Consider the following 15,694-nt stretch of genomic DNA (forward strand, 5'->3'; position numbering starts at 1 on the left):
GAAAAACAATCCTGAAAAGAACAGATTTTGTTTTGTTGATTCTTCTTTGTGGCTTAGAAAAAAACAAGATTTGAAATCCTGCAATACGACCGGCCAGTGAGGCTGGAGAACTCTCTCGGCAGGACCAGGACTGCTGTTATAACTTTGACTTTCAGCAGGAGGCGTCAAGCTCCACGCCTCTGTCTTACAGACACTGGCCTCTCCGGGACTATAAAAGGGCCAGGCCGCCCCCCCTCGCCGCGCCCGCGGGCTGCCCTCACCTTGAACAGGCACCTGGCGTACTGCTCGTTCAGCTCGATGTTGATCATCTTCAGCAGGCTGCCCACTTCCTCGTAGCTCATCTTGCCATCCTTGTTCAGGTCAGCTCTCCTCAGGTAGCCATAGATCCAGGTGCAGGGAGTCAAGGACACTGACAGACTCACGGGCACCCCACTCCCACAGAACCCCACCCCCACTCCACAGCACCCCCAGGAGCCCCACCCCCACTCTATAGCACCCACAGGAACCCCACTCCACAGCACCCACAGGAACCCCACCCCCACTCTATAGCACCCACAGAACCCCACCCCCACTCTATAGCACCCACAGGAACCCCACTCCACAGCACCCACAGAACCCCACCCCAACTCCACAGCACCCCCAGGAGCCCCACTCCCATAGGAGCCCACCCCAGACCAGTGTCTAGCGTCAGTGCAAGAAGAAGTCTCGCCCCGCTGGCTGTGAAGGATATTGCTCCAACATGTCTCGCTGGCTCATGCTGAGCGCCCTCTCCTGCAGCTTGCGCAGGCCTCGGACCCAGCACTGCACCTCCTCCGAGCTGCCCCCCCGCAGGTCCAGGCTCTTGCGCTTGCCCCCCCTGAACACCACGGTGAAGCACTGCTGCTCGGGCGCGGAGCCCTCCAGCCCCCGCAGCGCCTCCGACTGGCAGCCCTCCCGCACGCAGTCCACTTCCAGCACCGAGACTGCGGGGGCACAAGAGTGGGCACACACATGGGCACGGCCCAGGGGCTCTGCAGCCGAACCGGCCTGATGCTGCTCTCGCTGCTGGCGCTGCAGGGACACTGAGCGCTGCCCGCCGGCACCTGGGCACGGCCGGTCACCGCCAGCCAGCGCACAGCCCCGAGCTGAAGTGGCGACGATAGCCTTCCCTACGCCCAAGAACAGGTCGAGGCAAAGGAGACCAGACTGGACCCACCCAGAACTGCGCTGATAACTCGAGATCTTGAAACATGTCTGCCTCCAAGACTATGGATTTGTTGTCAGCTCTCTCCTCTTGAACCTCGCACTGCTGTAGGTGGTTTTACAGTATATCTCATTTAAGACATTTGCTAGGACAAATCTGCCAGAATCCCCAAACCCAGTGTTACGCATAATCTCTGAAGAGGCTGTTATTTGGGAACCCAGTAATCCCTTTGCTTTATCAGGACAGGCAGTGCGCTCTTCATACTAACAGAACAGATGAGATGTCAAACGTATTATCACATCTCTGCTGTCCGCAGATATTCAGGACAGGAGTGGGTGCGGTGCTGAGCTGGGATTGTGAGTGACCTTAAGCCCTGAGTGCTTGCAGGCAGCAAGTCACAGCTCCTCATTAACACAGACATGTGAGCCTGGCCGGCTTCTCTGCACAAAGAGCCTCTCGCTGCTAAATTCCAGGAATTCTCCAGCAGCAAAGAGGCTCATAGCTGCAGAAACATCCACACCAGTAACCAAGCAGGGAGAAAGGTCTCCCCCTGGGGCTGTTTCCCAGTCAGGACCCTAGTATCTTCAGATTCTCATTCCATCTGAGCCCAGTTCACTCACTGAACCTTTAACTCCTCTAGTAATTTGATTAATTACATCATTTTCATTTATTTCCAGGTTGGGAAAGCCAAGATGCCTATTAGAATATAGCTATGACAATAAGTATTCAGGATGTGAAGAATTTGAAATCTCTCCAAGGTAATGATAAGTGAAAAGGTTTAATTGCAATTAATTGCAAACTACAATACCACAAAATCCAGAAGTCACTTTGCCATAACTGCACTTTACCACACCACCCTGCGCTTTATAGCACCTTCCCATCATTGCTCTGCACTTTAATATAGCTGACTCTCCTCTCCCCATGGTGATGTCACAGTCAACCTGTGGAGGCTCCGGAGATGTCCTCTATCCCCTCCTTCTTCAGATGAATAAAAGCACTTCTTGCATGCCTTGGTTACTCCATAGAACAGTCATGGGCAAACACACATTGCAAAGAGCTTCTTCAAATACCATGTGAATAATAAACCTCATTCACCTGTTCCTGCAGTTATCAGCTTATCCTGCTCATTTTTTTATTCCAAAAATAGTCATGTTTGTTTTTAGCTGCTCCACGTGCCTGTGTGTTTATTCATTATTTCCACACAGGAGAGCTTCACTCTTCATCCCTCCTTTTGTTCACCACAGAAGGGTTGTAGGAGTCTAGAACGAGCAACCCAGCCGTGCAGTTCAAGCTGGTACCTTTGGATCAATCTGATACTAACTTCCAAACAGGCTAGATGGGCTGAATGGCTTCCTCTCATTTGTAACTGTTCTTATATTTTGTTGTCTGAGTGAGCCCTGAGCTCAGAGAGGACCAGGCCAGCATGCTTGCCAGCACACACACACCCTACAGGAGGAAGAGAAGACCTGCACTCTGCCTGTCTGCTGTCCCAGCTGTTGTCTGTCATGTTCAGCAATAACTCCAGCCCAGCAGAGCTTCAGCCACCACACTGAGCTCAAGAACATGTCCAGTAGATGTCAGGCAGTGAATTTAAGAGTTACGTTAGGAGTTTATTTTGTCCCTTTTCAAAACAAGCGCAGGAAACTTACGAAACTAAGAAGCAAATGTACAACAGGGAGGAAACTGAGTGTCGCACGCAGCCTGTAGCACTGCCGTGCAACACAGATATTCTTCCCCACATCATTTCTTGCCTCCTTCCAAAAAATCAGGGTTTTGAAGGAATGGACTATCTGTCAGCACAGGAAACGAGAGGGAAAAGAAAACACAAGACAAGATAGAAGAGGATACGGCTCCAGTCAGAAAGAAAGAAAAAGTCCTGCAAGGACAGGCTGTACCTGGAGGTCAGGGAGCAAAGGGCAGGAGCATCCAAAGAGGCCCACTCTGCTATTGGTTGCAGGAGCCCTGCCCCTCAGAGTCCTCCAATCAGAACAAGTGTGCAGACCAGGGATCACAGCTGGTCCTGGGAAACCACACACCTGCTGGTTTGCGGTCCAGCGAGCTCACAAGGATGGGGGAGAGCTGAGGCTAAATGTAAGACAGCTCTGAGATCTGGAGAGTTAATTACAGCAGTGACATGGGCTGGCTGGGGTGTGCCATGCTAAGAGAAATCTACTGTGTAATTTGAACTTTTTTTGGCCCAACGTTGCCCAAGGATGTGTTTAACCTGGGCCTGCCCTGATCTATTATTAGCTCCTGTCTAATTAGGATGAAACTCTGGTTTGCAGTGGTGCGGTTCAGAGGCACACAGGCCACAGAGCTCAGGACAGGAGATCTGAAGAACCCCAACTGCAGGGAAAACCAAAGAGCTGGTCTTCAATGGGAGGCCAACTCTGTTATAACAGCAAGAGTTTGTACATCATTCATTTAAGAATAAATTTATTTATCGGCTCTCAGATTGGGCTGTGTGGGAAAAAGGAAAACCAGCTTGTTCCATTCTTTTCTTTGGGTGCTTAAAATGAAAAATTTCAATTATTATCATTAACACTCACACTAGATTTCAGATTCCAAATCCATAAACCGTTTTCATATTTCTGAACCTCTGCTTCTTAGATCAGGAGTTACAACATGTACATGTAGAACAATTTACTCAGAGCCTCCACTAGTGTTTTAGTGACTATTACCACTAATGACTATTGAAATACTGTATTTAGTATTTAGCTTAATGCTATGCTGCATTTAATACAGTTTTCCTATAAAAAGAAACTAAAATCTTTCATTTACACTGAGCAGCACCTTCAAAAACCTGATCGCAGCTCAAGGCATGTTTACATGAAGATGAGCCCTCATCACATCATCATGCGCTGTAGTAATTCATCCAACACACCAATCACCAATCAGATCTGACTGAATCCTTGTCACGAGTTCCATTAAAATTGCTTGTCCTACTTAAAAGGAAGTTTCTGTAAAACAGCCTTGCAGCACAAGTCTGATGACATCACTGACTCTAGTCTCCAGGCCCTGTGAGCCAGATAACCCAAGTATGATCACTATGGTACACCACAGTAAAATGATTAATAATGCACAGTGAAAGCATGGTAAAGTGAGCAGATATATGGCAAATCTCACCCCCTCCCTCACCCCTCCCCTTATCCCACCCCCTATCTCGCCCCTCCCGTTGCCCCGCCCCCTATCTCGCCCCTCCCCTGGTCCTGCCCCCCATATCGCCCCCCCCTCCCCTGGCCCGTGGGCACTCACAGGTCTGCTGGGCGGCTGCCCGGCGCAGCCGCTTCTTGGACTCCAGCCACACGGTCATGCCGTCCTCCAGCAGGCGCAGCAGGCGGCTCTTCTGCCAGCTCGCAGAGCGCACCTTCACCATGCTGGTGCCGCGCAGCATGGCCTGCACGTCCGCGTCCTCCATCACCCCTGGGCACACACAGGGGCAGGAGCAGGGCACACGGTTAGCAACAGGCACTGCAGCGCAGGGGAAATCACTGCACCCAGCACCTAACAACAGGCCTCTGCAGTTTAATCTTTTGAAAACAGATTGATATTTTTTGCGGCCCCATTGGCTGTGTTTTGTGTTTTTTGACCCATTACAATAACTAGGTTACGCTCCGTGAATCACTGAAATTAGGTTCCCATACAACTGGGAGCATGGGAAGATTTTCTCTAGGGCAAAGACACTGTATTGGCTTGCTGTGAGTGCTGTGTGTGCCTATGATGGTCTGTGATGGACACGGCTGAAATTGGGTGGCCACCGTGCAACAGAATGTGTTACCCAAAAATATTGATGAGTATTTTGATTTATGCAGCACTTTTCCTCTTAAAGGATCCCAAGACAATGAAGTGCGGCCCCCACCTGGGTGCCAATCCACTGCACCGCTGATCAGGCAGAGTCGGGAGACATTTCTTCATGCTGAAAGAAGTGAGAACTTCAGGGAGGCCAGTGTGGTTACAACAGACAGTTTGTGCCCAGCCCAGAGAGGAACGTAGCCTGGACACATGGGTCAACACCCCTGCTCTTAAGAACAGTTCCACGGGATCTCTAGTGACCAAGAAAACATTAGTTTGGAAATTCAAGTCCAGAGGGAAGATCGCCACCTACTGGCCCATTAGCACAGCACCACTTACAGCTCCAACCTGTTGATCCTTAGAGGTCTCCCTTCCCAGTACTGGCCAAGTCAGCGATATTCCAAAGAATCTCCCAAACAGTATCGAAAGTCATTTTCAATACTTTCAATTCAAAACAAAGGCATTTCTGTTTCTTTAGCAGCTCAGCATTTACTATCAATAAATCCCAGGTTATGACAATGTCCACAGATTAATGAAAACGGTCACATTGTGTAACATCCATTTTCTAAAGGTTTCATCCATTGCAGGGTCTCAGGGGAGTCAGAGCCTAACCCAGCAAGCAGCGGTCACAAGTCAGGACACACCCTTGATGGGAAACCAGTCCCACAGACACACACACACCAGGGCCGACTGCCAATTTTTCTAGAAGCAATTTTAGATGCCAGCATATCTTATCAGGACTGTGGGAGGAAACCAGAGCACCTGGAGAAGAACGAAAACACAGGGAAAACACACAAACTCCATGCAGACAGCACCCCAGGAATGGAGTCCAGGCCCCAGTGTGGCAGAGCTCACCACTGCGCCTCTGTGCTGCCCAAGGCTACAGGTATTTGCCATTATTTCATTTTCCAGCTGAACCACTGAAAGCCAAGTGTAAAAATCCATCTATAAACGGATGTGAACTTCTGCTGTTAGGTTCTCGTGGGATTGTTATAGCACCCTATGTATACGTGTTCCCCTGCAAGTCCGCATGTTTGGCATGGACAGGTCACGTGCGAACAGTGTGTCCTTCCAAGTCACTGTCCAGTCGTTGTGTTTACAATTTGCCTAAACACGGATATCGTCAAGATATACAATGTCCAGCTGCTTCACTTAGCAGGCTTACCACCACACCTTCCTCTGGCCCAGAACGAGATGAATCTGAGTCCATCACAGGCCAAGAATGCTGGAAGTTGAGTGCACTACAATAAACGAACCCAGAGGCACAAGTTCTAACCTCTCTTAGAACTCTTCCGGAATGGAGATTTTCAGTTTATTCAAGATGATAAATAAGCCTTATTGTGGGCTTGGAGGAAGTCACCTGAGTCTCCTTTATTAACCTTTTCTTGTCACTCACAACACTAGAGCCAATGTGTGTTGCAAATCAGGAATCAGGAATCCTAAAGGCATCTGCCAGGGTATCACCAGCTCTGACCAGTGAAGGTCCAAGGCTGAAGTGAGGTATGGGAGCAAGATGGCATAAGACCTTCAGCAGTCCAGAGCTGGGAAGCTGCAAAAACAAACAGTGGAATGGAAGACTAGGAGCAGAATCCCAGGAGCACACAGACGAATTCTGGGCTGTAATTACCACAGAGCATTTTAATGACAAGGTTGGGAAAAACCACAGAGGAATCACAGCCCAACTACAGCATGGCTGGGATCACAGAGATAAACATCAGTGGGCCTGTTGCTCAGATCTTCATGTAAAACGGAGCTAAAACATTGATGTTTTCCCATACCGAAAGTTGAGGGAGAATGAGATTAGCAAGAAACAAATGCTAGACCAATATAAAAACATCAAAAAAAGGTATTAGAAAAAATATCTCCTTTTTCATTATCTTTTTAGTACCTGAGGCTAGCGGGTTGAAGGATTCTAGAGGATTATACAGCAAGGGGGAAGCTGGGGTAGACAGATCTAATTGTCAAAAAGCAAGCAGATGAAGTGCTGTGAACCAATGGCCTTGATGAGGTCTTCAGAGCTGATGGAAGGGTCTGCAGCTCTTAAAAACTGGAGGTCTTTGGGAAGAAGAGCAGCCCATTCCTGGTTTCCAAGCATAAATACCTCAGCTAAAGCCTTGCTTTGTAAATTAAAGAGAGGGCTACATGGTGATGTCAGGAGGGGCGTGATAGACAGAGATCTAAGAAGATATAAAATGTTTGGCCTCGAGGAATGATTCACATAGCACAGCTCATGCAAAATATCAAATCTCCCTTAAACACAAAACATCATTACTTTTAACTAGTAGCAGAAAGAATTGCCTGTTCTGAACGATCTGGTTCTGCAGTGGTGAAGCCAGTGAGGATCGGTGCTCTGACCAGAGGAGAGCTGCTCTCGGCCGGTTCTCTGCTGTTTCTGCCAGATATCCTTTACATTTGAAAAATACACATAGAACCGAGCTTGTGAGCAACAGTCTGATAACTGACACATTGTATTTGTTCACAGAAATTTTAATGTACAATTTATTTGAGTTGGCTCTCAGTTGGTCAATTACTGGGTCCTGACACATAATACTGAAGATGCTCACAACCCATTTACACAGCCTTACCCCCTCAAGCAGTGAAGCAGCTCTTGCAGGTAGAGTGTTTTTGAAACATGTCTGTTGAAGGTCTGCAGAGGAGCGGAGTGTGCTCAGTGACTCAGCTGTGCAGGAAGGTTGCTGGAGAAGCCGCGGTGTCGGTGTCAGGATTGGACGCCCCAGGCTGCACCTGAGGAGCCCCTTTTCTGGCCACTGTGAAGCCTACTGTGGCTCACTGACCCCTCGTCCAGGGCCCACACTGTTGCTGACTTTTGTCTGGCTTACAGACACAACCCACACACCTCAGCCATAACACAAGGCATGCAGGCTACTCTTCAAAGGCGCTTTTACAATCACTCCCAGAATGAACCCTTGGGAGTTTTACAATGATGCACCATGCTGCACGGGGCTCGATGAGTCATACCTGAAAAACTGGTGTAACTGGTTATGCTCCCGAAAGAGTCAGAGATGTTATTCATGACCAATAATAGAATAATCTACAAAAAAACATCATTAGAATAATTATCCTTTCCCAAGTGCTTTCTTTTGAAAGGGCTTTGGAATTTTGCCCATTAGTGCTAGGGACCTCACCATGATGTCTGCAGGACTCTATGACTTGCAAAGTGGGATCTGGTCAAAGTGGGTTAATTCTTGTTTCAAGTCTGAGAGAAAAGGGCATGATTGTGTCACACATGGCTCTAATTATTTAACAACGTAAATGCTGCCCAACTACTGTATAAAGCAAACATCATACATTCACGCCTTGCTGACCAGTAGCCAACTTCCTGCTATTCAAGAAAATCAGAAACAGTCTAGTTTCTATCTGAATTGCAATTTATCTGAATTTCTGAACCAATTAATCAAAATTCACAGGTCAGGTCCGCAGCCAGCAAGTGGGTCATAAAGGTCAAACCATTCTTTGGGTTAAAAGGTAACAGCTCACTGACATTAGGGCACCCATACAATCTACCATTCCTTAATGACTGAAAAGCAAAAATGCAGACAGGCTCTGATTTGACTGGGCTGCTACAAAATAAGATATGCTGAAGGTTTCTGGGAACTTGGGAGATGAGGCCACATTTGCACAACACTGACCACTTAGTAGGAGGTGTTTCTCGTTCTTCTGCTAAAACCAGAACCAGAATGATTGTCACTCAACACATGCTCACAGATGAGCAGGGAAGAGATTAAATATACACAGATCAACCAGCCAACCCACAAAAATATTAAGGGCTGTGGGCCAATGCACAATTGAGTTTATCAAACAGGCTCTTCTTAATCTTATTCACAGAAGCTCTGGGAGTTATCCAACATTTCTGGGTGTCCGGATAATGCAGGCCATTGGGTGAAGCAGCCGGGTGTTTTTCAGAAGGGGGATCTTGAGTAACAAACCCTGTCTCTGCCCAGTTTACTTCTGGGTGCCTCAACTTCGGCCTCCTCAATTACAGAGTCCAGGGCCAAGCCTTTTTGGCATCCTGCAGCAGCACAAGCTGAGAAGCCAGCCCTGGACTGCACACAGCCAGAACTCCAGTCTGGCAAAGACAGCCCTGGCAAACCACTGTGGCTGGATTTCACAGCAGAGCCACAGGAATGTCACCGATGCTTGGAGCACGAAAGCAGTCAGCAAAGTGCTAGAATTTATACCTTATAACAAAAACAAGTTCCCCCTTCTACAGTGAGGAAACGTATGATGTGTTCACAGGGGTTACGGGTCCACACTCACTGTGGTGGGTGTCTCGCTGGCAGAGAGCACAGGCCTCACTCACACACAAACCTTACTTCCTGTTGAACTGGGGGGGCATAGAAAGGTGACGTCACCAGGTAGGTTTGCGCTCTGGTGGTGGTGGAGGGGATCCCCATTACCTGTAAAGCACTTTGCGTGGTGTCCAGAAAAGCACTGTATAAGTGAAGCAATCATTATTAATTATTATTATGAATTAGAGGAAAACTGATTGAATATTCAATTCAAGTCCAGTACTGCTGTTTCTTACGTGTGCAGATTTGTTTTCCTCTGTATTTTTTCCTGCGTCTGAGGTGGAGCTCATTTGTTTTCTGTAACTGAGCTGCAGGGAAAATCCGTGTCGCTCCTTGTGACAGCCTGGCTTCTCTGCCAGTCACATGACCTTTGACCCACAGATCACAGCTCGTTGCCTTATTCCTCTCTTTCCCTAACAAGCGAAGAATGCCCATGTGCTCTGCGGGCTCCTCGCAGAGCTGGCGTGACCCAGTTCAGACTGGAATGAGGCCATTGTGTAATCAAGGCACAGGTCTCAGGGGTGAATTAGAAAGCGACGTTTCGCTGGGTTGATGCTGCAGCTTCTCTCTCTGGTGCTGGGACTAACGTGACGCAGTCAGGCTTTATCTCCTTATCTCCTCCATTCTCCTCAACATTACGTTCCTCTACAGACTGAATGTTTCCTATTGAAAATCTAATTTCAGCTGTTCTTCTGAACAAAAAGCAGAAGGACAGGTGGGCCTGTTTGTAAACCAGTTCCCACAGGCAAGCCCAGGGCTTGTATAGCTTTGCCCGGCAGTACATACTGTACAATCATCTACATAACGTTCTACAAATACGACAAATAATATTGTTTGCTTGGCTGATACTTCTGTGAACATTTTGTGTTCATTTTCTAACCAGAACTGTGATGGGTTGGTGTCCTGTGCAAAATGGGACTGTCCTTTCAGTTCTACCTTCTGTCCTCTGCTTTCAGGACAGACTCTGGGCTGCCGTCACCCTCACTAGAAAAAGCAGCTTTCGGTTAAGTGGAATTACACAATGGGACGACGGGAGTACAACAAAAATATGTTCACCAGTCAGTTCTAGTCAAAAACATTACCAGCTCTTTATCACACTGAAAAAACACAATTATTTTGTCATTTATGTTTTTAAATCACTTGTTTTCTGTTGCATACTGTGTTAGGCTCTTGGCTAATGTGATGTGATTTGTAGGAGAAGTGACCAAACAATGAAAAACAGTGAAGATCATGAGAATAATGCCTACTTGTAGACTCAGTTCTTTTTTCAGTGGGAAAGACAGCTTTCTTGGTGATATTGGCCATTGCAAACTGTAGCTCTGTAATCAGGAAAACAGTCCCAGAATTTGGCTGTTTGAACGTACTTAATCCACCCAAAGCTAACATTCTTTTTCAACGGAACAATTTTTAGACTAGATGACAATTAAAATTTTCCAAATTGCCCTTTCAAAGTTTGAAGGATCTTGGAGATCAATGCAATCCCTTCTGAGTATCCCATTCCTAATGCAACAGCAGCTGTTGAAAACAGGAGTGTCGCTGAACCACTGCTTCCACACCAGCAGTGCCGAGAGCTGGAGATTTCTGCCACGTTGGATGCTAAATCTTAATTTTCAATTAACCATTCCCCTCAGGAGTGAAAAAATAATCAGCTGGGTGTCGTTATCTTAATTGCTTCCACTGGCAGACCTGCTTTCAATTGTTTCTAATGTCGGTCGAGTGTCTAAAAAAGTGCAGCTTGAAAGGAAAAAAACAGCACTGTTGTTCTTGGAAGTCGGCTGTGCATTACGCTCAAATTGCAAGTTTCATTCAAGACCTGGGATCACAGAACACATGTTCAAACTGGAATATTCAAGTCTTACAAAGCTGTTCTGAACCATCCATCCATCTTCTAACCTCTTTTTGCAGTTCAGGGTCACGGAGGAGCTGGAGCCTATCCTGGTAAGCCATGGGCACAGGGTGGGGTACACCATGGACAGGACAACAACCAATCACAGGGCACAAGGTGGGGTACACCATGGACAGGACAACAACCAATCACAGGACACAAGGTGGGGTACACCATGGACAGGACAACAACCAATCACAGGGCACACACACTCACACTAGGGCCAGTTTTCCCAGAAGCCAATTTAACCTTCATGTGTCTTTGGAGAACATACAGACTCCACACAGACAGCCCCCCAGGTCCAGAACTGACCTGAACTGAAGCCAGGGCCCCTGTGCTGTGAGGAAGCACTGCTGACTCTACAGTTTTTACACAACCTGTCTTTAGAGCCTCAGCTGACACTCCACTCAAAGCGCTTTACAGGTAATGGGGTCTCCCCTCTACCACCAGCTCCAATGTGCAGCCCCACCTGGATGATGCGATGGCAGCCATAGTGCGCCAGAACGCTCACCACACACCAGCTCTCAGTGGGGAGGAGAGCAGAGTAATGAAGCCAATTCATAGGTAACCTTATAACCTTCTTCATTAAATGCCTGTTTTTAGTATTATTTTGGGCCATGCATTCTCAGTATGGGATACAAGTCCAGGGCCTTTCTCCAGTCTGTTGTCTAATAATGTCTGTCCTCAACTGGATGTCTCCTGTTAGTGCCTGAACATCTGAACTGCCTTTCACTTTGTTTCCTCAGAGATCATTTCCTCTACCTGATTATAAAGAGTTAATTATTAATCCAGCCGGTCGAAGTTCAGCTTCTTGAAAGGTAAAAGGCATGTGTGTCTATCCAGCGAGCACGGGGCTATCTGTCACACTCAACAAGGCACACATTACAGCACACAAATCAGCCCAGAAGACAGACACACCTCACAATCTTAATAATGGCCTTAACACACAAACCAAGGGCTGCAGATTCCTTCAAAGTACTGCTGTGGTCTGGGCATGAGACCAGCCCTGCAGTGCAGATTGACAATGTATCCTGTGTTTGCCTGAAACGCCTGGACATAGCGACTTCAGCCGAACGAAGGGGGGAGCAGCCAGCTGGCCAGAGCCCCCCACAGAATCATAAAAGCTGATTTGGCTGCAGCACCTCTGCGCCCACGTGCATGACCGTCTGCATCAGGCCCTGTAGGACAAGTATAAATCCAGCTGCTGGTTATTCATGTGCTGGTTCCTGCTCCATGTGGTGTCTGGATCGTCACATTTCAAACCGCTCTGCGATTGGTCTAGATCAGCACTGGCTGAGGTGTCAGGCAGCCAACACTTCCAGGCTTGGTACTGAATGATCGGTGCTGTGGAAGAAGAAGTGAAAGAAAACTGCTTCCCCTGGAGAAAGAGGAATTAAATTAATCTCATAACAGTCAACTTTCCCCCAGTGCAAGCGCAGCATTAAAAGAGCCTAGTGGCTCATTCACGAGAAATCAAAGACAAGGTGCCCCCCGCCCCCAGAATCCAGGCTGACAGACTGTCACTTGTCGCTCAGCTCTGAATCGGGGGATGGTGATTTTAATACAACTGTGCTTTAATTGCTCTGAAGCACGTCATCTAGAGTAGCGTTTCTGACCTGTTTCAATCCCACTGCACACCTCCATAACAAACACACGTCACCGGCCCGAGCGCAGTATTATTCATGTTTTGAGTAAAACTCATTTTAATGTTCAGCCTGAGTCCACCTCCTCCATACATGAACCTTTTGTTTTGTCAAGCGTCCAGCTTGACTCTCTCTGCCTGCGAGGACTGGAGGCGTGGCCTCTGTCTCGTGAGTTCACATGTAACACCACACTTTGGTTACTCCACAACATTAAGACGTACAGTATCTAAACACCCCATTTCATTCATTAATTTCTTGTATTTCTGAATATGTGACCTTTCCAAAACACCTCTACGCCACGTTAATGTCTGAAGGCACGTCGCGTTAGTTAGGTGTCAGGTGTCAGTCCCACCAGTCAGAGACACTCATGTAGGACACTCTTACACCAGGAGTCCAACTCCTCATTGGTAATTCAGACCAACTGTATTGATCAATGCAATGTGTCATTTCCATTAAACAGCTGGGATCTTGCAAAAGCATGAACATAAAAATGTGAATAGAAAATTTAAAAACATTGCAGCAATGAAGGTGCTTTTGATTTTCAACAATCTGTTACTATCCAAGTTTCCATATTCCCAGCTCCATTTGTCCAGTTTTGAACCAGTTGCGATAATCTGCCATTCTGGTGTACACTTCTAGTCCCAGTCCCAGTGATATGCCCAGTTAATGATGAGAAGTGCCCGATTCAGAATGAGCCCCTGGAGATCCCGTGTTTGTTTGGACCAGGATATGGGAACCCAGTATCGGACAGGGCCAGCAGTGCAGCTTGAGGGACATTGTGGGACATAAACACACAGTCTCCAGCCCCTTATCTGCAGCTCCTTTCCTCCGCTCTATTTCTGTCGACACGGCAGTGTCAGTCAGCAAACTGGACAGGCGGCAGGTCAGCACGTACAGAGGCCACCCCCTCCTCCCACACTCGTTCAGGAACACTTCTGAGTGCCGTCACAGCCAGGGAGCGCTCAAGGCTGCTCTGACTCAGACGCACCCTGGCTCTTCAGAGGCCCTCCACATCCTCAGTGAGAAACGCGCCCTGCTGTGGGAGCTGTTTTCATAACCATTTCCTCCTTTTGTGAGGTTCAGGTTGAAATCTTTTCTGTTTCTCCATGTTCCTGGCTCAGGAAAGGCAACTCACTGAACAGAAGGACTCCATGTCTCTGCTGAGCACAGACAGCTCTGGACCTGACTCTCCCTACTTCACTGTCAGCCCAGTAGGGCTCAGCTCAGCTCAGCCCAGCCCAGATGGGAGGACACAGCCCACTAGCTGCCTCAGAAAAGGTTCACGCTGTATTTTCCCCTACATGGACTCCAACCGATGAGCAAGAACTAAGAAGGAAAAATCTTTTCAAATCTACACTGCCTTAGTTTTGAAATATTTTACAACTGCTTCCAGTGCAATTTGTGCTGTCCAGTGCTGTAATTTCCAGTGCCCCTCGTTGTCCTTCTGACGAAATTAAAGGAATCAGCCTGGAATATCACCCTGACAGTTATTTAGATCAGCGGGACCCTGCTCACCAGTATAGGCCGCGATCTGATTTTATCCCGGAGACTGTAAAAATTAGTAAAGCACAAGAATATTCTCCACCTGGTTGGGAATCATCGCTCACTGGAAAATTCCACTTCTTACACACGGAGTTCTTTCTTAGGCGAATTTCTCTAATGCGCCGCTCCACACCGTTTACAGTCGCGTCTTTAAATGTCTTTAACCATTCACTTCTGGGCAACTTCCAGGGTCAAAGCGCATCTTTAAACGGCGAACCAGCACCGCCGCTGGTACAAAAATTAACAGTGGTGACACACTCGCGAGTCTATGGGAGAGGAACATGTATTCTTTCAGGTCTAGTAATATTCTGTGTCTTTCGTGAATAGTATCTGCGCGAATGAGTATATTCTCCGACACAGCATCTTTCAGCCAGTTTGAAAAAACAGAGGTACCAAGTAGGGCACCGCTGGCGTCTAGCGCCAGCCCTCTGAATCACAGCATCTCAACAAAGGCTAAAATAACTTTTCAATGATCCATCAACAAACACAAAGCGACAACTCTTCCCGATGACAAAGCCATCACAGCTCATGTGATCCTATACTTATATAACAATAATATTAATACCAGTCGTCCCTCATCGCACATCCAGGAAAATTGCTTTTATCTTTACATAAGCTTTTCCAATAAGCCTCACTCATTTTTTCCATGGGCCGTAGCCTGTTTTTAAATTGCAGGCAAGATAGTCTGGCTTCACAGAGCCGTGCTAAAACTCTCCGGTACCGTCCGCACCCCAAGTTCGGCATGAGCCCCGCCAGGACCTCCAGACTCCTCAGCAGGTCCCTGGGTGGCCATGACTGTCGGACCAGAGAAACACGCAGAAAAGTACGCGGGTTCCGCCCAGAATTGGCGACAGGGGAATCAGACCCAGCTGGCGCACTTCAGGGGTAACCAGGGATAAAGAACTACAGGCATGCCTGACACACACCGGCCACACACATGACGAGAGGGATCGCTGGAGTAGTTACTGGCTCTTCATGGAGGGATGGTTTAATTTCAGTAACTCTGGCCAGTGTCCCGGGCTCGCTGTGGCATCTATCCTGCGCTTTGCTCTTAGGAGCCGGGACGAACTTAACAGACGGGAATGTGCGCTGTCTAATGACACCTAATAAGGCTCTCGGTGCATTCCCCACACCGGAGTCCTGTATGGTCTTCGCCATCAATAAATCTGGTACAGTTCGCCCACGTCTCGAATCATTTCGAAGGCAGATGTACACTTGTCTGTATCTGTCGATGGTGCACAGTAAATTATTGTTCAGTCTGCGGTGACTTGCAAAGTCCTATAACCGAATGCAAAAACTGGTCACTATCGCAACCGCAGAGGCTGCCTTGATGCCACCT

General features: G+C 47.8%; 1 protein-coding gene across 3 annotated transcripts in view; it reads right to left on the minus strand.

The window, feature by feature from the left end:
• The window catches only part of LOC102698909 (1-phosphatidylinositol 4,5-bisphosphate phosphodiesterase delta-3-A), a 28,712-nt gene that overhangs the window by 12,924 nt on the left and 94 nt on the right, over window positions 1–15,694 (minus strand). Inside the window, exons 2-5 of one of the 3 annotated variants that reach the window (XM_015361966.2) lie at window positions 5,043–5,099; window positions 4,439–4,606; window positions 731–962; window positions 261–390 (exon numbers count right to left, since the gene is read on the minus strand). In XM_015361966.2, coding sequence (XP_015217452.2) covers window positions 261–390; window positions 731–962; window positions 4,439–4,601 — 525 coding nt within the window. In that variant the 5' untranslated portion in view covers window positions 4,602–4,606; window positions 5,043–5,099. Of the gene's footprint in view, window positions 1–260; window positions 391–730; window positions 963–4,438; window positions 4,607–5,042; window positions 5,100–7,560; window positions 15,692–15,694 lie in introns of those variants that run through there. The other 2 variants (XM_069185837.1, XM_015361965.2) reach the window with 2 other exon arrangements.

This window comes from Lepisosteus oculatus, chromosome 28 (assembly GCF_040954835.1).
Source record: "Lepisosteus oculatus isolate fLepOcu1 chromosome 28, fLepOcu1.hap2, whole genome shotgun sequence".
NCBI lineage: Eukaryota > Metazoa > Chordata > Actinopteri > Semionotiformes > Lepisosteidae > Lepisosteus > Lepisosteus oculatus.